This window comes from Pogona vitticeps, chromosome 1, assembly GCF_051106095.1.
Source record: "Pogona vitticeps strain Pit_001003342236 chromosome 1, PviZW2.1, whole genome shotgun sequence".
NCBI lineage: Eukaryota > Metazoa > Chordata > Lepidosauria > Squamata > Agamidae > Pogona > Pogona vitticeps.
In genome coordinates, this window is record NC_135783.1 from 295,830,011 (window position 1) to 295,852,384 (window position 22,374).

Here is a 22,374-nt window from a genome sequence, read left to right on the forward strand (position 1 = left end):
AAAGCCGAAAGGAACCACTTCGCACGGCGGAGAAATGGAACTGAGGCTTGAGCGGGCGGAGCATGCGCAGTATAGGCAGTATTAAACTATGTTGCTTTTTCTACAGAGCTCGAGAACATTCTGAAGGGACTGATGCTGGCGCTGACTTGACCCTTTTGTGTGCATTCACAGAAGACCACGATGAAGAAGGAAGGCTTTCATATGTTGGTGGAAGGGCTTTAAGGAGGAGCCAACCTAGCCTTTTGTGAGAGGGAATTTCATAGACTGGGAGCAGCCACTGAAAATGCCCTTTCTCAGGTCTTCATCAAATGTGCCTCCAATGGCAAGGGACTGAGAGAAGGCCTTCCCCTGAAGATTTCAGAGATTTTGTGGTGCTTATATGGGGAGAAAGTAATCCCTTTTTGAAGGGATAATATTTATAAAAATATTTGAGATGTGGCTGTACTACAGATTTATGTAACAATATGATGATAGTAGGTAGTAATAGTTTTATTTTTGATTCCCCCTCCCCCGCATGAACCCCCTAGTGTGAAACTTGTCATTGTTAGAGCTGCTTTAGAGCCGGCCAGGAGTTCTGTTTTTAGTGAATGAACAATGATCAACCACTTAGGATTTAATTATGTATCAATTTTATTGAAAATAAAAACTAGCTAACAAGAAATAAGTTTACAAACTTAAGCTTTAATATGCAACACAGAAAGATAGCTGAAGCTGCAGTAAGCAGCGGAGAAACATTTATTGTACTTACTGTATCACATCAATAACATTTAGACATTTTCGGCTGTTTACAAAAAATTTAAGCAAATTCCCTCATTTCAGGTATGTGGAAGCCAGATGGTCTAATGATCACAAAGGATTAGGAAAATACTACATACTAATAAAACTAAAACATGTTTGGTAAACCTAAAGGAAATGCCCTTTTGCGCTTTAGCATTAATAAATTCACATCACATTAAACTATTACTGGATAACTGTCTTGACAGTTTGGAAATAATCCTTGCCTATTAAATTTGAAAATTTACTGCTTCTGCTACCCCATGTACAGTACCTGAAATTTTTAGTGTCACACTCCGATGGCTATATATAACGATGCTGTTTGCAATGTTAAAATAAAACCTGAAATTTCAGTAAAGGTGACATCTTTATAATTTCTGAAGGGCCTCCTCTATAAAATGAGGCCTTCCCTGGTAACAGGTTAAATAATCTACTGCACTGAACGTATTCTTCTGTTCATATAATTTGTGACAGGAACAGAGTTGTGAAAAACACTGTGAACCATTTGAATTAAACTCCAATCAGAGGTACACCATTTGATTAAACTCCAATCAGAGGCACACTTATTGACTATGGCTTATTCTAAACTAACATTTAATCAGAAAAATATTATACAGCTTCCCTGTCTGTATTTTGAATGCTACTTTTCATCTAAATATTAGTTTAGAATAAGCAAAATTGTTCATTCAAAATAAAAACCTGCTCCTGATACTATTGTAGTTGTATTGGGAATGCTATGTGGAGATTCTCAAATCTATGTATTAACAGCCAGATCATTATGGTTGTTTACTGCCAAATAGAAGGAAATCTATATCCAGTCAAGAAGCACAGCCAAAGGACTTGGAAAAGTGGTACCACACTCTACATTTTTCAGTTCATCATCATGTTCAAAAACAAAACTCCAATGTGTGCTGCTTTAGTCAGCGATGCTTCACCTACAGTAGTACACAGTGCATCTGGGCAATGATAATTTGCCACTTTAATTTTTTATATTCATCAATTATTATTGGTTACAATTTGCTTGTTGAGAGTGGAGGGAGGGCAAATTTATATCCACCTAACAATTTAACCCTCCCCCTTTTGCAACATACTCAAGCTTGTAGAAAATCTGACTTAGAAATGAAGTATTTATACACTTCTCAAAATACCTTAACTACGGCTTTCAGCAGAATTTGACCTAGAACGAGACCTCTTCTTGACTGGGGGTGGAGATGGAGAGGAATTCTGTGGGCCAGACTGTTGATTTTTCTCACTGGACTTTCTTTCAGCTGAGCGGCTTCGAGAGCGCCTTTTCTCAGGAGTACGGCTTCGACTTCGAGAACGAGATTTGCTGCTTGATTTAGAAGACCTTGCAGATCTTGACTTGCTGCGAGATCTTGAATAGCTTCGGGAACGAGATCTGCTCCTAATACAGATTGAACAAATTTAAAAAGTAACCATTATGTGACAGTCTATATCCAGCATCACATTCACTAAATGTTTTGATAAACGTCTACTAAACTATTAACACCTATCCCAACAGATTAAGTAAGCGCCTACATTGATCATTTCAGTTGAGCTACATTTCTAGTACCCCATCTTTACTGAAAATATTGAGAACACAGGTGTCTCTTTCGTACCCTTCCTTGTACTTATTGCTTGCTGGCGTGCAAATCTTTGGAAAAAAAGAAGTAGGCACAAAGAGACAGACTCCTCCATTTCCACTCTTCCCATTTCTTGCTCTAGCCACAGGAAGAATTAGAGCTTGGATTCAAAGTGATCTTTTAGTGCAGTGCTTCCCAACCTTGGGTCCTAAGATGTTCCTGGACTAAATCTCCCAGAAGCCTTCACTAGTAGCTGTAGTTCAAGAACATCTGGGGACGACAACCCAACTATTGCTTTAATCCATGTGCACCTTCAAGAGCAAAGAACGACGCTTAAAGAGTGACTCTCTGATATAACCTGCTGTTAATTTGAGCTTTTGAAGGGACCTGTAGACTGTTCGCTGGGTACTAAAAAAAAAACACAGCTGAGTGTGCAGAACCTGCCCTCATTGTCACTTGTAACTTCATCAGTACTAAGCACAGTAAGTGTCTCAAACTGGACCTTCAAAGTGCAGCTATCTAGCATTAGCTCCTGTTATCTACTGCACTTTAAAAACCACAGATCTAACTATTGCTGATTCAACTTCCATTGAGTTACTTAGCTGGTCTGTTTTAATGAGACCATCTTGTCATGAAGAAGCCAATATTTGGATCTTTCTCTCAGGCAAGAACTTATGTGCTTGTTCCCACGCATCACCTGAAAGATCCCCTTTGCTTTTGCTGGTGCCTCCTGCTGTTTGCACTGCTACACTAGCCGCAGCCACAGATGGGCAAACTGTGCTGCCTGCAGAACTGAGTGGAGCCTCTCAAGAGAAGGTGTGAAATGCAGCTGATCTCTGTATGATATCTTACAAGTGCTTCCAGGATGAGTGAGCAAGCTTAATTCTTGAAAATCCCACTTCTCCCTTCCACTGAGCCAGGTAGCCCTATTTCCCCCACTCCCATCTCTATCCCAGAGGGACGTGCTAGGGGAAAAAACAAAAGCATCATGAGAGGGTTAATTGAGCATCATGGATTTTTCTGTTGAATGACTGACTGCTGGACTGTGTGTCTTTTGTATAGCTAGCTGCACATACTGCTGGTTTCCTGTGAGCAAGGATGGAAATGAAGTCTTTCTCCCAAATCAAAACTGGAGTGAAGGGAAAAATTATGCAACCATTTCTATGTTTAAACCTTCTGTGAAGCTTAATTTCTCATTCAGCAAGGTACAAATTTGTTTAGTTGCCTCTGAAAAGTTTCCAATTTATTACATATTTCTTGTCCTGCTGTACATTCTCATAGGCAGAATCAATTAAAAAACTAAGTTCATGGTGTATCACACTGGGGGTAACTACCACTCTGCAAGAGTTATAAGATACACAGAATGGTGTCATAACCACACACATTAGCGAAATGTTGGAGAGAGGGCTGGATGAAAGACTGTGTGAGAAAATAATCCAATAGCTTTTTGGACAATGATTATATGTAACTGCACAGATGCTTCATATTTGATGCTTTGATTTTCAAAGGTAGTATTTTTCACCCTTCTTACAGCCTATGCCTACGCTCCTCTCTTCTGCATCTTCCCAGTGTCAGGAAACATTTGTTAATACTGGTAATACTCTAGACCAGCTCTATGAAAAAATAATGCTTGACCACAAAACAAACCTCAGCAAGAACCTCTCCTGTTCAAACTTATTGCTGCTAATGCAGAGGAAGTGCAGGGTGGGGTAGTCACCCCCCCCCCCCAATTTTGACAGCACACTAGATTAGATAATGCCTGAAGAGGGATACAGATAATCTGTAGCTGACATTTATTCAGATCATCCTTTCGGACGGGCAACAATATTTCTCAAATATTTAACATTTTCCCTGTGATATGCTCACATTTTATTTCTCAGCTGTAAAATGTTGCTGTCTGACAACATACCTGCGTCTTTTGCGATCTTCAATTAGTTTAATTCTGCGCCCATTCAACTCGCTGCCATCCAACTTGTCCAATGCACTCTTCATGTCACTGGATGACGCAAACTCCACAACACTACAGCCATTAAAGATTTTTTATATTAACAGAAATATTTTGCATTGACTAAAGTTTCAAAAATTATAAAGAGCTTATTTTACTAATTAGACTAGGAGTGATCCTACTTTTTTTCCCAATGCTCACAAGTTGCAATATTACATTAAGAATGCCAGAGTATGGCTTGAAGTGTTGAGAGAACAGCAAATATGCTCTTTCTTCCTTTAAAAATTCCACATAAGCTCTGTATTTCTAGTAAAAAAGTTTGACATCATTCTCTAGAGAACTCAATTTAAAACATAAAGACACAAAAGTAAGCAACTTTTCTTTCTTTGGAGCTTTTATATATTGCAACAACAGATAACCCTCTTATGTTGTTTGGATCACTCAATATGAATGATAGGAATACGTTTCTGCACCTAAAATATTGGGATTCTGAATTTCAGCAGCAGCACACTCTGCTGTATAGCAGAGGGCAAGGACACTTCAGAAGAGCTGAGAGATGTCTTTCAAAGAGGCTAATTTGCATTGCAGGTTTTTTTTTGAAAAATGTTAATAAAGTAGGTTTTTGTTTAAAAATGGTTTCTTGAAATGGAAAAAAGTTTTTAGTGCCCCTCGAGAAATAATTAAAAAAATTATATTGGGAGTATGGTGCTCTCCACAGTGCCAGGATCACACTCAAAATACAGAAAGTCCCTCAATGCCTAAATGGAGCTTCTGGACAAAGCTTTCTTTTCCCAGGAAAACGATTAAAATGTGTTTTTTTTGGGGGGGGGGGAGAAAGCTGGAGACCCCAGATGTGTTGGCCACATTTTGCCCATCCTTGCTGTAACAGCGTTTAAAAGCTGGTTGTTCTATGCCATCGGGTCTATATACCCACCCACCACTAAATGTGTTTCAAACAGGTTTGGAACCATTCACTACACTGGATACAAAACATTATCTTACCCTTCATTTGGATTGTTTCTGTGGGCATCAACAAAAGTAACCTCTCCAGCCTTTCTCATGAAGTCTTTCAAATCCTGCAGTAAATGTTACAGTTCAGCTTACAATGTGAAGGCAGACTTACAATATGGTGTTAAACAGGCCTCCTTGTTATGGTTAAAAAATTACATTAAAATCCCATATATTACATCTATAATGAGCAAAATTAAGCTAATCACATAGCTGAGATATGGCAATATAAAGTACCATTTAAAGGATTACCACTTATATTTTAACTGCATCATACATGTGTTATTAAATGCAAGCATTTGATCAAAACTGAAGTCTCATTTGACTTATACAATTAACTGTTTGCTTACAAACATTTTCCTTTCTTCTTCCTCCATACAAATTAAACACAAATGTCTTTATTAAGTTAATGCTAAGATTCTGTCACAAGCTGCCAAAAGGAAGTAGTAACAAGCTTCTTGGCTTTTGTCAGTCCATGTCACAACCTCAGTGTTATTTTAACAGAGACTTGCATTTAATGTAATTGAGACTCAGTCTATGTTGCAACACTATACAACTAGTTGCTATACATTTTAAAAAACCAGTTGCTTATGAGTTATTAACCTTTACAAAGTGCCCCAAATAATAGCTGACATTTTATAGCCATAGGCTACTTACCACAATATACCCCAAGAGGTCAGATGAAATAAGCAGGTACCTTAAGCAAAGAGTCGCTTGTCCAATAATTGCCTAGCAGACCAAGAGGATCTCCCTTACATGGGAGGGGCAGAGGAATGGATCATAGCAATGTGCTTCAGGGGGATGTACCAGAGACCCTGAAAGCACTGAACACAGTCTCCGGAAGCAGCTCTAGAACCTGAGGTTGACCTGTGCTAGCCAATCGAGCTGTGGGTCAACCAAGATCTACATCGCCAAGATAGGTGTGTCATGGGTACCAAAAGGAAAATTCTGAACAGGCCAAGCCCTAGAAATTCAGCCACTAGGAACCCCAACCTCTTGGGTTCTTTCTCCTCCACACAAGAGAAACGAGGGCTAACCCAAAGCAAGGCTGTTAAAAGAGGTTCAAAATGAACTTGGTTAGAGATATATTTGTGAAAAAAAATACAAACAAAAAAACCTAAAACTGAACTACAGATACAGGATGCCTCAATTTATCTAGTGTATATAATAAAGTTCAGTTTAGTCTTTACAAATTAGTACGTGAATCAAACAATCTGAAAATCTGAACCTGTATCCTAACATGAAACAAGCCTTAAGAACAGATTATTTCTTCATGGAAGGAATCAATTTTACAATATACACAGCACCCCAGCTAAAAGTTTTAAGAATATTTATTTATATATGTACATCTCAAATTCATAACAAGATCTAGTGGTTGTGAAGTTCCTTATAACACACAGCTAGCACAAGAGCTCTCTATAGTCTAGACTGGGGTACTTAGCATCTGTAAGACTGAATCCTCCCAATACAAATGTTACAATACATAATGTAAAATGATGTTAAAAACACTTCACATTGATTATATCCACAGCAAATAACAGACAAAACCAGGAGATCATCCCCATCAAGCACTGTATAATTCACAACTGTTTAGTTCTGACAGGATAAGAAAATGTACACTTGGATTGTCAATGTCTAAATTTTTTAATCCGATTATTAAAATCTGGAATCTGACTGTCTTGCTGCAAGTTTACTGTTACACGCATACAGGAAAATATGTCCCTACTGAAGTTAACAGCTTAAATTTATTTTTGTAGAATTCAGTCAGAATCATTTCAGAGGACCGAAATAATTACATATGCATTAATACAAAAAGCCAACATTTTCGATTTCCCCATCATAGGCACATGGAAAACTTGCAAGGGAGACAGAATCAGCAGTAACAGATATGCTCTATCAGGGGTTACTGGGATTCTAGATTTTAAGGGTCTGAAATCAATAGGATCCTTAAAAATCAGAATGTGCCATCTTTGAAAAGCAGATGTAGATAGTTTCATCTTAAAGCTTGTTTAGCTACATGTTAGGTTCATGGGATGCTATTAGAGAGTCTTGAACATCAGGACACACAATCCAATGAACTTCTGAGCTTAGCTGTAGCCAATGCCATGCCCCAGAAAGCTTTTGTTGCTCCTCCTCTAGCTCTAACACCAAAGGGCTTCAATTATAGTAGATACATCATACAACCCAAATACATATTACAGGACAAAAGCTTGAGCAGATGCTTTATTTAGTTAAGTTAAAATGGGAAAAGTAGTGTTAAAAATTTCTGCAGTTCCTGTTAAGCTTTTTCTATTGCAAGGGAAAATGATCATACATTATGCACAAATTAGTATATATAAAAGAAAAAGATACAGATGCAGTAGAGCAATAAATAAATAAATAAATAAATACATACATACATACATACATACATGCCTACTTGGAAAAGGCAGACATCAACATCTTCTAGAGTCTCATAAAGTTAAACACAGCTTTTTCCATGCATATTGTAAACTTTACAAGCACCAAATAACCTCTCAGATAAGCCAATGGCTGCAATTTAGTGTTTCTCATACAATTGGTAATCTCACCTACACCAAAAGTGTACTTGACTTTTCCATAAAAACAGCTAGTTGTTTGTATCATGGCAACCAAACAGATTTGAACAGAAAATTTTTACTTTGCCATTTTTAAAATTTATTTAAAAATACCATTGTCTGCATGTTGTTCAGAACAGAAAGCCATATTGCATATCCTTCCCTGAGTTGCTTTAAGGATGGAATCACTTGTTCAAGAACATCACTATAAATCAAGCTGCCTGGACATTACTCTATGGAGCAAGACACTATGCAAATTAGTTTAATAAATTAATCAAGCTATGTTTATATGCACTTTTTTTCAGCCAGGCAAAGTACAAAACATGCCCGTGAAAACTGCCACGTAAGCAATGTCATAAAAGCATAACGAGCAGCCTCTACTGTTGCACAGGAGAACTACACTTTACTGCAAACTGAGGACTCCACACCACTATGTATATGTATATCAGGCCACAATATAGTTATACTAGATCCAGTCCAATAGAATTGTCAGAGGAGACATAAGCAAGTCACAAACTGGTAAATTTGTGCAATGGATGCCTTCTTATACAGTGTTTTCTTGCCTACATTATAAAAATTTAAACGGAGAACAGTGTACAAAACAGCTGAAGTTGCTGCAGCACCAATGTCAAGCTGTATTAAGGCAGAAGTACATGCATTTTTATATTGGTGACATGCAAGTATAATCACGGGGCCATTACACTAGGCAGTAATTAAGAGACAGAGTATTTGCGAAGGCTTTCACGGCCGGAATCTAATGGTTGTTGTGGGTTTTTCGGGCTCTTTGGCCATGTTCTGAAGGTTGTTGTTCTTAACTTTTCGCCAGTCTCTGTGGCCAGCATCTTCAGAGGACAGCACTCAGTGCTGTCCTCTGAAGATGCCGGCCACAGAGACTGGCGAAACGTTAGGAAGAACCACCTTCAGAACATGGCCAAAGAGCCCGAAAACGCACAAAAACCATAAGAGAGACGAGTATTTAAAATATTCAAGGAAAATATCACTGCTTTTATGTTGCTCAGAAAATTAAGTCATATTATATGTGCCCTCCTTAAGTTCACTTACACAGGAACAGCACAATAGATACTGAAAACAGAAGCACTTGGGGATTGCTCTGTGCAATGCTGACACACAAAGTAGGTTAATAAGCAATTCTGGCTACCTTTAAGTGCGCTTTTTCAAAATCAAGCATATGGTTCAATATATGGTTCAGTAAAAATTGCTATTTCCATATGGGGTTTAATGACTATGCACAGACAAAAACAGAGGGCATTGAATAAGGATCGATATACTTCATGCCTATTTTGTTCAACGTTGTCTCAAAACTGACATCTAGACATGTCAAGTACAAGCCACTTAATTGCAACCTATCTGGCCCTATAGCTGAAACATACAATTGAGATTTTTCTGCTGTCCCTAAAAACTCTTGTTGTTGAATAGCAATTATAGACATATACTGAAGAATAATATTTTTTTTTAAAAAGGCCCAATCAACTGTTCCTCAACTACATGATAATTTGATTTGGTGTGTCTTTAATCAATTCACGAGTCTAAACCTGACTAAAGCAAACGATCATCCTGTGTTTAGAGTATCTTATCACTTGCAAACTATACCTAAGGTCTTGGGCAGACATACTGTACATACTGCTCCAAAGGTAAAAGCACAGTTTAACACACACAATCTTCTAACAACTACAATCACCAGTGCTTTTAAAGAAAAACTTCATGTGTCCCTGCAATGGACTATACACAACTTTTGCATATTTTAAGTTTAAACCATTTCTCTGGGGAAGGATATGTATGTTCCTATGGTTATAAAGTATCATATTAAAGTTTACAAAAACAACATGGATAAAACAAAACAAAACTTCTTCCACAAAACCTATTGCTGAAAACTATTCCACAAAACCATCCAACAAGACTGATCAGAGATCTGGAAGAGGTGTTGGAAAGACATGCCACACATGGTGTAATTTTGGAGCACACAATGAAAAATTATACCTAATAAGTTTACATACATAGGAAACTGCTATAAATTTGACAGGTCCAGTTGTGGAACAGCTACTGTTACTGAAATCTGCAATAATCAATAAATCAAGAGTATAATGGCTGCAAATTACATTTTGTCTGTGAATTCCATGCAAGGGCTTAACCACCATGGGGAGAAAATGCATATATGCTACTGGAAGCTCACTGGATTGGGGGAATTCTTGAAACTGGTGGACTACAACAGATAGGTTTCAGTTAGTACCACACTCTATCACTGATACTCTGCCAAGCTTCCCTGCATCCCCATGTGAGCATAGATAAGGGCAGTGGTTCCCAAACTTTCTTGACCTGTGGCTCCCTTGATTTACTGGCCACTGGCCATGGCTCCCCAGTACAGTAGAACTGCTGTATCCATGGGACCAGTACCTCCATGAATACACCTTCCCAAGGTGAATTACCAGGACTGGGCAAACTATCATACAGCACTTACTTGCAATTTCAGTCTGTTGCATTCAATCTGTTTTTGGTGTTGATTTTGTTTACTATTTCTAGTGTGGTATTTTGATTCTTTTCAAATATTTGTATATGTACTGTTTTCAGGTTTTAAATATTGCCTTTTAATAATTTAAATCACCTTGGGTCCTTCTTGAGAAAGGTGGAGGTAAATGTTTTAAATAAAAATAAACATCATCTCAGCACAAACCCATCATTTTTATGCCAGTCAATCATTGCTCCTTTTTGTTTTAGTTTCTCTCCTTCTCATACTGGCACACCCAGCTTTTTTACTTCCAGGTAAGATTAGTGTGCACTAAGCTAAATAAACTGCCCCAATTACTCTCTCAATAGCTCTCCTGCTCTTGAATCCTGCAATTAGGCCAATCTCTTATCAACTGTTTCCTTCAGTTGCTAGAGAAAATACTATTTGACAATATTTACTCATATACAGAAAATACAAGACATCTCCCATTCTAAAATCTGAAAATGGTTCCAGCTTATCAGGAAAAAAGGGTGACTGGTGTAACATATTTTAAAAAATCAACTTAACTACTGAGATAATTACAGTGGTGCCTTGCAAGACGAAAGTAATTCGTTCCGCAAGTAGCGCTGTCTTGCGAAATTTTCGTCTTGCAAAAAACAGTTTTCCATAGGAATGTATTGCAATGCATTCCAATGGGAACCTCGCAAGACGAATGAATTATTTTTGTCTTGCGAGGCATTGGTCTTGCGAAAAAAAGTCTTGCGAAGCACCAAAGCGATAGCAAAAACCATTCGTCTTGCAGGTTTTTCGTCCCGCAAGGTGTTCGTCTTGCGAGGCACCACTGTATTATTCTAGAATAATAACAGGAAAAAAGGGCAAAACAGAAATAAAAATGTTTAGGCAGATTAATAAATTTAGGATAAATAATAGAAGAGACACAATAGAAGAGACGCAGCCTAAACAGGAACATATTTTCTTTAAAGAAGATTACAAAGAAAAGTCAACATTGTACATTTTTACTATGTTAACCTGAGTCAAGATGAGTTGGACCCAAATTATTTCTTATGGCAGGGAATCTAGTATCACTCAGATATTTTGCACTACACTTCTTATAATCTCTACCTATTAGCAATGTTAGTCAGGCCTTATGACAGCAGTAATCCAAAATACTGTAAGGATATCAGTTGGCATATCATTGTCCTATGATAACCCAAAGGATAACTGCAGTCCTTCGTAGATGGGTCGGTGGTGTCCCCTTCACAGGTATGTACAGCTTTTTATTTTATACTGTTTTTAAAAAAACAAAAACAGCACAAACATATTCCAGTGCTCTTTAACTAGTTCATCTAAATATAGAAGTTATTATATAAACAAAACTGTATAGTTTCCCCTAATCCATTTTTGAAAAGTTGCAAAGTGTAACATAAAACACAATTAGCTGACCCATTCAGTATTTTCATTTCTCCTTCTGTTTCAGAGACTGGACTCGGCTGACAGCTTTCAGTGCCACTACATATGCCTAAATTTATATACAACTTCATTACTGTTTCAAATACATGTTAACTACTAAACATAACCCACAGCCCCCTCCAGAATTCAAATAAAACAATTCATTAAATTTCTTGCATGAGGACTACATCCTATAATTCAATCATGTGGCCATTCTGTTCATTCTATTGAAGCCAGATACAAACTGGAAAAAAGCTGCAGACCTTACAATTGAGTGAGACCTTTATTTTATTTAAAAAGATTAGGTGTCTAAATTGACTCTTCATAAGTCTTACTAGATGAGGATTATAGTTGTTCAAGAAACACTAATCAGCTCTTCAGTTTAAAAAAATTAAGCATACTACTTATATATTGGTGTATAGACTGAAGAACTTCAGGAACTGTTTGGTTCTAATAGATATTCTATTTTGAGTTTTCCTGCACCCTTCAAGAAACCAAACAAAAAACATGTTTTGCATTAAACTCATGATATTTAACAACAGATACAACTCACCTGCCAACTAACACGTGAAGAAAGATTCTCAACTATAAGTCTGTGTTCAGTACGAAGAGGTGGACCATACTGGCTACAAGAGAAACACATTCCCATTATTGTTTATTTCCACTCTCTGCAGAAATTTAACTGCATTCTGCTTTGAAAGACTGCTGTCTGCTCAAAAATCTACAATACATTTTAAAAAAACTGACCATCCTCTAACTAAATGTGGGCAAAGCTAACAGGCAGTTGCTTGCTGTTTAGCCTGGGAAAAGCAAGCTAAGTATACGCATAATCATCAAAGCAAGGGCAAAAAGGGGTCAGCTCACACAAGGCTACTCATCAGCTGATGATGTTCCTGTATGCAACACCAGTACAGAAAACTTTCATAATTGAGAGTATCACCTGATGTTAGACTTTTAAAGTGAAGTTCATACAACCTGCAGACCTACATCAAGCTATGAACACGCATGTGTGAATCAAATCTAGAAAAGAATCAGGTTGTGAAGTGTATACTTTACAATACTGTGCTATTTAAACAAGCTATAGTGAGAAAAGATACTACCTAGTCTATTTTCTATTAGTACATCTGGCTTCCTGTCATCAAAACCCCAAGTATTATAAAGCACAGTATGAAGAACAAAAGAACAGCACTTTAGTTTTTTCAGTCTGGCTGTTAAAATCCACTTCAAGTGATAGCTCTTTTATATCATAAAAATGCAAAAACCAACATGTATCTCTTTTTGGATACTGAAGCAGAGGCAACTTCATCTCATTTGCATACCTCTGAATGCCCCACATTTTCAGAATATCCAGATCTTCACAGCATTTAAACAGAAGTTCCAGAATCCCCCAAATGGCAGGCTGGGTCCCACTTTTCACTACCGGAAAGAGTAGTCTCTTCTTGTCTGGCACCATGTGCCTGATGTCATGAACGTGACTACCACGCCAGATGCCCATGAACGTCAGTCACATATCCTACTTTAAAAGTTCACTTTTAGCCTGGACCTTGGATCACTCTTACTGCAGCAACATCACTGCACTAAAGAAAAGAGAATCTAAACAGCATACTTCCAATATGCAAAATATACTGTTCCCCATGTTTTTCTTAAACATAGGGATGACAAGAAGGCTGCCTCTGAACAAAACACAAAAATGCTAAGTATTTCAAATCAATAATTAATACACTCAGAATCTCATGGACTGATGATTCTAAATAGCAGGTTGCAATAGATAAATCAAATGTTTTGTAATTTACGGGGCTAAATCCAACTGTTAGTTCCAATTAGAGTAGATCCATTGACTCAAAGGGACTTAAATTAGTGGTGACTAACAAATCCCACTGACTCCTTGGGTTTGCTTTAACTGGGACTACCAAATAGATTTAGCTCTAAGTAACTACTTTAACAGTTTAAGAAACATTTTTCAAGCAATATCATTCTGCTATCAAATAAACACCACAAACATATATTCTATATCATTCATTCTGAAATTACTGTAGATTCTAAAAGAATCTCAACCTTATAGGACACTGTTTGCAAAAACAATTTTTGTTTTGTTATAGGCTCTACTAAATTTGGGGTATTATAAACATTTAGAAAAAATCAGTTATAAAGTTTAAGCTTTATGAAACTATACTACATAACACTGTAAACTAAAATGGCTTAACTCAGTAATTCAAATAATGAAGATTGCTCAGAATCTTGTGACAATAATTACACAAATGTGGAGTGACACTACACAAAATTTTAAAGAGGGCTGGAAAAAACCTAGCTGCTGATCACAATGAAATCTGATACACCTGCATTAAGAAGGTGAAATATCTAACAGTTTTTCAGTATGTAAAATATTCCAACAAACACTCTGATAAAATATAAATATTATAATATACTTATTTCACAAGCCAACAGAAAAGAGTTCTTACCTAGATCCACCCCCATAGGACTGGTAATAATTGAATCGCTGTGGATATCTCCCCCTACCTCCTCTTCGGGCTCTGGCATGTTCAATTGTAACCCTTTAATTGAAGGGAGGATAAAACAACTGGTTTAGTACTTCGATCTTTGTCTGGTGGGAATGAATGTAGTGAAAACAGGCATGTCCCCTCTAAATCATTCAAACAAAAGAAAATGAAAGCATATACTTGGCTATTCAGATCAGCGTTAATGAGATATATCCTCCTCTTCAATAAACCTTAACTTCTTCAGACATACACAGCTGTGGAAGACAACTTAAAAGATCCCTCCTTGAGAGTTCGGAATTTATTAACTGTATTCATTCAGGACCTGACTGTGAAGCTACAGTGGTGTCCTGCTTGATGATGACCCCACTTCACAAAGAAATCTCTTAAAGATGAGTTTTTTTCAATCACTATAGTGATCGCAAAATGATGATTCCTATGGGGTTTTTCGCTTAACGATGAATAGTTCCCTGCTTCAGGAACTGTTTTTTTTTGCTGGACGACGATTAGAAACAGCTGATTGGCGGTTCTCAAAATGGTTCCCCGCTGTTTTTCGGACCTATTTCCGGAAGACAGCGATCGAAAATGGCTTCGCCTATGGAGGATCTTCGCAAAATGAGCAGGTATTTCCCCCCATTGGAACGCATAACTGGTGTTCAATGCATTCCAATGGGTTTTTACTTTCACATGACAACGATTTCGCTTTACAGCGATTTTAACAGAACGGAATTATCATTGTCATGCGGGGCACCACTGTAATTAGAAAGCCAATTTGGTATTTTGCTTGTCATTAATACCACCAAGACTTTGAGAAGGAACAGATGGCTTAAGAGAAAGGCAGGAAGAGAAAAGGCAAGAAAGGAGGAGGGACTCCTGATGTTCTTCGGTTTATCCATATTTTTCCACAAATTAGGTAGAATTTCTCCTCTTTCTCAATCTCTCCAGGCATTTCAGTATGCAAACATGAAACAAAAAAGACTGAGATAACAGCAGCGAAACTACACGTGTGTGCGCACACACACACACAAACAGTTCCCTGTTGAAAATTTGACAGGATAGGGGTAGTTTATTTATTTAATATCAATCTTACTCCTTTCCACTCTACAGAAATGAAACACACAATTCTGGTTTCATAAAAGTATTCATGTATCTCTCCAGATATTGGATGAAACCAAGTAGTTTCAATTAGATTAGGCTCACCAAACCAAGGGTTTGGTGAGTCAACTCTTCCATTAATTACACTGATTCTATGGAATTCTACTCTATTTGCTACTTATTACTGGATTTCAGCCACTGACACCTGCACCTGTCTGTTCAGGCAAACATAGACAATGGTCAGTGATGATGGTAGCCATTATCATCTGGAGGCCACATGTTCCCCACCAAACTGGAAAATGGGAAGATGACATAAAGAACATGCTGTACATTCATTAATGCCTACCTATAGAAGCAAGGTGAGTCAGAATACGCTATTCAATATAAGAAATCAATTTTTAGAATTTTGGCCTACTTCTAATGAGCAATAATCTGTTAACAAGAATGGGCGAACTTTCTGTTCTTCATTCTCATAGGAAACAACTAAAACATTATGCAGTTACAACTAAAACCCGTGAAAAGATTCTTGCAAAGAGAATTTCTACTTGCTGGATTTAATGACATTTACAGTTGCATCTAAGTGGTGGCGCTGCCGGTTAAACCGCAGCGCCACCTGTGCCGCAAGGTCAGAAGACCAGCAGTTGTAAGATCGAATCCACACAACGAAGTGAGCTCCCGTTGCTTGCCCCAGCTCCTACCAACCTAGCAGTTCAAAAGCATGTAAAAATGTGAGTTGATAAATAGGTACCATCTTGGTGGGAAGGTAATGGCATTCCAAGTCTAGTCGCGCTGGCCATGTGACCACCAAAACTGTCTTTGGACAAATGCTGGTTCTATGGCTTTGAAATGGAGATGAGCACCGTGCCCTAGAGTCAGACACGACTGGACTAAATGTCAAGGGGAACCTTTACCTTTACAGTTGTATCTGTATCAGTGCAAACCAGGTGGAAGCAAGTAAAAGCAAGACTGAATCACAATCTGTGAACTAATTTTTAAAAATTACCTTTCATTACACAGTTCTTTACCATTCAGTTCATAAACTGCATCATCTGCATCTCTATGATCCTCAAATTCCTAGAAAAGAAAAAAAAATAGTTATGTAATCAAATCTTTAACAATGAGATTTTAATTGCCCATTAGCAATCACCTCCCCTTCAATCCTTTCAGACTGATACCTTCCACATAACTTTGACTAAAATCACAGACCATCTTATATTTTATTTATTTGATTTATATATCACCCATCTGGCAGCCAAGGCCACGCTGGGCGGTTTACAATTAACATTAACATAAAACAACAAAGTAGCAAAACAACAAATACCAACATGTACTAAAGAAGACAGAATTGAAAGACAGAGAAAGAGCAGTTAACTCCAGGGGCTTCTGTGCCAACACACTGAACCCACTCAATACAAGAAAGCAGCATTCTTTCATTTACTGAAGTCGCTCAAATAGTTGCCAATGATTCGCCCTTGTTCTCCCAATTCTTAAAAGGGCTCTTAATGTTATTTTTCACTTTTCATTCTATACCTTGTTGGGGAAGAACCCTGGAGGGCTGCCTTCCCCAATACAGTCCCCTTGCTGCCTTGAACTTCCATTCCCATCACTCCCAGCCAAGCAAGGTCAGACTTGAAAAGTATACTGCCAGAGTCTAAACTGTAACTGGGAAACCAAAATATATCTAGTTTGCATTTATCAAGATTTCTCAAGCATGCAGAGAAACAGTGAACAGTCTACCTTAAAGAATTGTCATTATTTACATCTGAACTCTGGGTTTACTTTCTATAATAATCTATGATATTCACAGTTATAAAGCAGATAACATATGTGTAACACATCCTTTCTTTAGTTAAGTGATGCCTGGAATATTCTGGCTTTCTCAAGTCCTTTCTTTTAAGTACAGTGGGGTCTCGACCTACGGAATTAATCCGTATTGGAATTGGGTCCGTAGGTCGAAAAACCCCTAAGTCAAAAATGCATTCCCCGTAGAAATGCACTGAAAACCATTAATCCGTAACCCACCGAAGAAACCCTCATCCCCCCCCAAAATTAAAAATTTAAAAATAAAACCTTACCTTTCTGAAGCCTTCCAGGGGTCCCCCGCTGCCGCCATTGCCGCTGCTAGCGGACTCCAAGGGCTTTGGCGCTGCTGCCGGAGGCCTCTCGGAGCTCCCCCATCCCCGCCGATGCAGGCTTTCCCAGGGTCGACAGGCCTACCAGGGAAGGGCTTCCCCCGGTAGGCCCGGTCTACTACCCGGGAAAGCCGGATAGACCAGGCCTACCAGGCGAAGCCCTCCCCTGGTAGGCCCGTCGACCCTGGGAAAGCCTGCATCGGCGGGAGAGGGGACCTCCAGAGGCCTTCCCCGCTGCCATGGGAGGCCTCTCGGAGGTCCCCCGCCACTGCTGATCGTGCCTCCGAAGCACTCTCAGAGGTGTGGGGGGGGGAACCTCCGAGAGGCCTCAGATGGCAGCGGGAAAGGCCTCCTGAGGTCCCCCGCCGCCACTGCTGGGAGCCGAGCCGGGCGGAGAAGCCCTGGAAGGCATCCGGTGGCGGAGAAGCCCTGGAAGGCATCCGGAGGCAGATTTGCGGCCTACGAACTGGAAGGGGGGGCGGGGAAAGCGCCAAATTTGAATTTGGCGCTTTCCCCGCCTCCCTTTTCTGGTCCGTAGGTCGATTCTCTGGCCGCAAGTAGACTGGAAAGCTTGCGGCCAGGGAAGTCCGGATGTCGAAAAGTCCGTAAGTGGAGCTGACCATAAGTCGAGACTCCAATGTACAGGAAAGTGGATCCTGAAAACTTCAAAAGGTAGTTGTTGCTTACAACTGCATTGCATGTGGAAGGTGGAGCTCAATAATATACCACCATATAAACAGAAAACAAGACCTCGTGAAAAAACCTAAAGGCTAAAAAATCACCATCTCATGTTTAAATAGAACATACAGAAAATCTGCCAGGTTGGAGGAAATATACACTAAGAGAAAGAACAGGACCATGCATCATATGCAGTACAATTACAGTGGAACCTCTACTTACGAACGTCCCTACCTACGAACATTTCAACTTACGATCAGCTCCATCTGTAAAATTTTGCCTCTACTTGCGAATGGAGCTTCAGCGTACGAATGAAAAAAGGCAGGCAAAAAGGGCAGGAAATTTACATTTGCTAACCATTACTGGCGAAGAGGCTGCTTCTTTGTAGCTCTTTCGCCCCAATGGTTAGGAAAAGGGAGGCTCAGCCTCCTGGACTTCCACCGCCGCTGCTACCGCCGCTGGGAGGCGAGCCACCGGATCATCCTGGCTGGGCTCAGCCTCCCGGGCTTCCATATGTTCCTGAACTGCAAATCCCAACATTCCTCACTGTGTGGGCTAGGCCCAACTCTCCTCACACTATTGGCTATGTGGGCTAGGCCCAAATCTCCTCACTATTGGCTGTATGGGCTAGGAATTATGGGAGTTGCAGTTCAGCAACATCTGGAGAGCCGCATTTTGCCCACCCCTGCCCTAAAACCATTAGAAGAAAAATTGAGGGTCGTTTTGTACATGGAAGGAGGCAGAGGCAAAGGAGCAGCTGCGCTCAGCAGCTTCTTGTGGCTGCCCATTGACTGCTGCCATCCTCCAATTGCCTCCTCCTCCTGCCAGGGCTCACCCCATCTCACGTCACCACCTTGTGCCCTGCCTGACAGGAGCCTGCAAGGGGCGCTGGAGGAGGTGATCTGACAGCAGTGGCAGCAGCGAGAGCCGGCCAAGTATGGCTGCTCCTTTGCCTCCATCTCCTCCTCCTGCTGCCTCTGCCGCCAGACTGCCTCCTCCAGCGTTCACGGGCTCTTCAGGCAGGGGACAAGGCGGCAATCAGGTGGTGGAGGCAGAAGGAGATGGAGCTGTCCTCGCAGCTGCACATTGACTGCGCCTCTGGCAAGGGACAAAATTAGGGGGTCGTCATATACATTGGGGGGGTCATATAGATGGAACAATATGATAAGTTTCTATATGAACGGGGGGGGGGAGGCAGGAAGTCTTCTAGCCCATAAGCCGATCCCCCCTTCTTTGCCAAATTGGTCAAACAGAATTGGCCATATTCCCTAGCTTCTTTCTCTAGTAGTGGGATAGAAGAGCAAGACTAAAAAGCTCCACTGAATTTCCTTGTATGAGCAAATGCAGAGAATCTAGTTTTCCCTTTCCCCCTCCCCTCCTCTTCTATTTCAAAAGAATAGGACATGTGTTCCACAGCTCTACCTTGTTTATCAGCCAGGCAGAGTTGGCTGGCTTCTTTGCCTCCAGTGCATTACTTCCACAGTTACCTTATGGCATTGAAATGTGCAAAAAAATATAACTGCACCCGGACAAGACAGATGTCTTGTAGGTGGGTGGCCCTTCCATTAGCGGTAGAGGTGATTCCTTTTCTTTTGGGGGGGACAACCCTTGCTGCAAAGAGTGAGGTCCGCAGCTTGGGGGTGCATCTGGACCCGGCGCTTACCATGGAAACCCAGGTGGCGTCCGTGGTCCACTCCACCTATTTTCATCTACGGTGGATTGCCCAGCTGCGACCATATCTTGATGGGGGGCCCTCACTACTCTAGTCCATGCGCTTGTAATCTCGAGATTAGACCATTGTAATGCACTCTACGTGGGGCTGCCTTTGAGGCTGATGCGGAAACTTCAGGTAGTCCAGAATGCGGCAGCCAGGCTTCTTAGTGGGGTGAGAAAATATCAACACATCTCCCCCACTCTGGCTGCCTTGCACTGGTTGCCCATCTGTTTCCGCATTGACTTCAAAGTTTAAATGATTACATATAAAGTCCTAAACGGTTTGGGACCTCAATATATGGCAGATTGTCTTCTCCCACCCAGATCTACCCGAATCACCCGACATAGCCAGCAGGGATGGCTGAAGGACCTGACGCTGAGGGAGGCCCGGAAGGAAAAAAACAAGAAACCAGGCCTTCTCGGTGGTGGCCTCTCGGCTGTGGAACACTCTCCCTACTGAAATTCAGCTGGCACTCTCGCTGAGCGTTTTCAAAAGCCAGTTAAAAATTTGGTTATTTAAACAGGCCTTCCCTCCAGCCAATTAAGTGATCCCCCCCCCTTCTTGAGTCTTGCCATCTTGGAAATGTGTTGTTTAGAATTTATTGTAAGAATTGTACTTTTATATATGTTATTTTGATGTGTTTTAACCTATGTAAGCCGCCCCGAGTAGACACTGTCTAGAGGGGCGGGGTAAAAATCAAATAAATAAATAAATAACTATGGCCCACTGGAGGATCACTTCAGAAGGAAAGAAAGACAATAGGGCATTTCTCATTTTTCATGTGTGCATATTTAGGATAACTTAATCTACATTAAAGATGATTAAAGAGTACACTGTCTTGCTTTGTATTTTTACAAAGAGGAGAAAGTCTACAGAAATTGTTCCCTTGCTTTTAGGAGTAAAGAGAAACACTGGGAAGAGCCTAATTTATCCTTCAAATGTATTTCACTACAAGAAATACCTGCAAGCTTTTCCTGGGAATTCCTTTTCCTAATAGCGAATTAGCAAGTGTCATGCACTGTTTACTGAAAAATCCAGAAAAAAGTGCAAGTGTAACATTCCTTGTGCTTTTATCTAATCAAATTTCCAATTATTTAACATAAAAATAAATGTGTACCATCCTACTGCTTGGGTAAAAGGAAACATCTTTAAAATCAGATATACCTACCACAAATCCAAAGCCATTTTTCAGATTTATCTCACGTATACGGCCATATCCCTTGAAAAATTTCTCCACATCTCGCTCTCGAGCGTGTGGACTCAGGCGTCCAACGAAAACACGACAGCCACTCATCTTGGTCCAACCTGCAAAAAATGAAGACTGGTAGTGCTCATTATTAGTTTTATCACTTATACCAAAAACCAAATGATCTTAAGGCAGGCTAGGCAAGAGAAGTAATGAAACATGAATTTTCTACAATACTCCCTCTCATCAGGGTTATTTTTTAACGTGGTTGTGAAAATTCACATTGATAGGGTTGCAAATAAAGAATCTACATTTACAAGACTGCATACAATGTACCATCAGGAGAAATAGCCAAATACCAACCCTACTGAAATAACTAATTAAGCCTGATGCCATTCCTTATACCCTCTCCGCTGGTGTAGGAGTGAGAAATATGGAAGCGTTGTGTAATTCAAAGATTGGCAAACTCCTCCAAAAAGGGGGGGGGGGGCTCAGAGAATGATAATGCCCTCCGTACAAGAGAAGTACAGCCCTAGTGGTCGTGACGAGCCAAACGCACACACGCGAAATACCTCCCAAGCTTGCAGGAAACAGAAGGCCAAAATAAAAGGCATCTCCTACGGAGGCAGATAGATGTGATTTCTCTTTCCTCCAGGAAGAGAGACGTCTACAACAGCACTGGCAAAAAAAGGCGGCACGCAAAACTGGAGGAACACATAGTTCTTTTCGCTCCGCTGCCTTCCCGGTTATTTACCTTGTAAACGAAGGGGAACGAAGGGGACTTTTAAACTGTTCGGCGGCGGCGCCTCCGAGGCCTGCCCTGTGGGACCTGGAGAGAAGCGGGAGAGGTGGTTGGGGGGAGGGAGAACGAGGCGGTTAACGGCAAACGACTGAGGGGGAAAAAGAAGCGCCGCGGAGGTGATGGCGACCTCCTCACCCGGCAGCAAATGAAGGGAAGGAGGCACCACGCAGGGCCTCGCGAAGGCTGCGGTCCGACGGCCGCAACGGAGAAATAACGCCCGTTCCCTCCTCTCGAGGCTTCGGCTCCCCCTTGACTCCGCCCGGCCTTTCCCGCCCGCCCCGCCAAGAGACAAACACTCACCGACAGGGCTATCGCTGAACTCCACTCGCTCCCCCGGGTGCGCGGCCGCACGAACACGCACGATGGTCCGCCAGAGAAAATGGCGGCGCTGCTTCGCGGAGGAGAGGAGCGGCAGCAAAGGTGGCCGTGACTGCGCAGAACTTCCCCTCCGACCCGCTCGAAGACTACAAGGC

The 22,374-nt window shown here is 40.6% G+C and overlaps 1 protein-coding gene and 1 long non-coding RNA gene across 19 annotated transcripts in view; one reads left to right on the top strand and one right to left on the bottom strand.

Moving 5' to 3' along the window:
• LOC140705792 (uncharacterized) overlaps nucleotides 1–1,043 on the top strand; it is a 57,923-nt gene extending 56,880 nt beyond the window's left edge. For all 16 annotated transcript variants that reach the window (XR_013543644.1, XR_013543636.1, XR_013543638.1 and 13 more), the window contains one exon: nucleotides 107–1,043. This is a non-coding gene — a long non-coding RNA (uncharacterized LOC140705792). The remainder of the gene's footprint in view (nucleotides 1–106) is intronic.
• Nucleotides 613–22,339, bottom strand: LOC110076419 (serine/arginine-rich splicing factor 5). 3 transcript variants are annotated; one of them, XM_020788520.3, is made up of 9 exons: nucleotides 22,202–22,339; nucleotides 21,854–21,928; nucleotides 21,082–21,234; nucleotides 16,393–16,463; nucleotides 14,259–14,351; nucleotides 12,353–12,425; nucleotides 5,305–5,378; nucleotides 4,267–4,377; nucleotides 613–2,179 (listed from the first exon to the last, which is right to left on the bottom strand). In XM_020788520.3, exons 3-9 carry the CDS (start codon nucleotides 21,205–21,207, stop codon nucleotides 1,924–1,926), a joined length of 804 nt encoding a protein of 267 aa, XP_020644179.2. In that variant the 5' UTR covers nucleotides 21,208–21,234; nucleotides 21,854–21,928; nucleotides 22,202–22,339; the 3' UTR covers nucleotides 613–1,923. The 3 variants fall into 3 exon arrangements, with proteins under 3 accessions (XP_020644179.2, XP_020644178.2, XP_020644180.2); XM_020788519.3 differs by having other exon boundaries at nucleotides 21,082–21,218; nucleotides 22,202–22,333; XM_020788521.3 differs by lacking the exon at nucleotides 21,854–21,928 and having other exon boundaries at nucleotides 21,082–21,218; nucleotides 22,202–22,330.
• Between the last annotated feature and the right edge of the window lie 35 nt (nucleotides 22,340–22,374).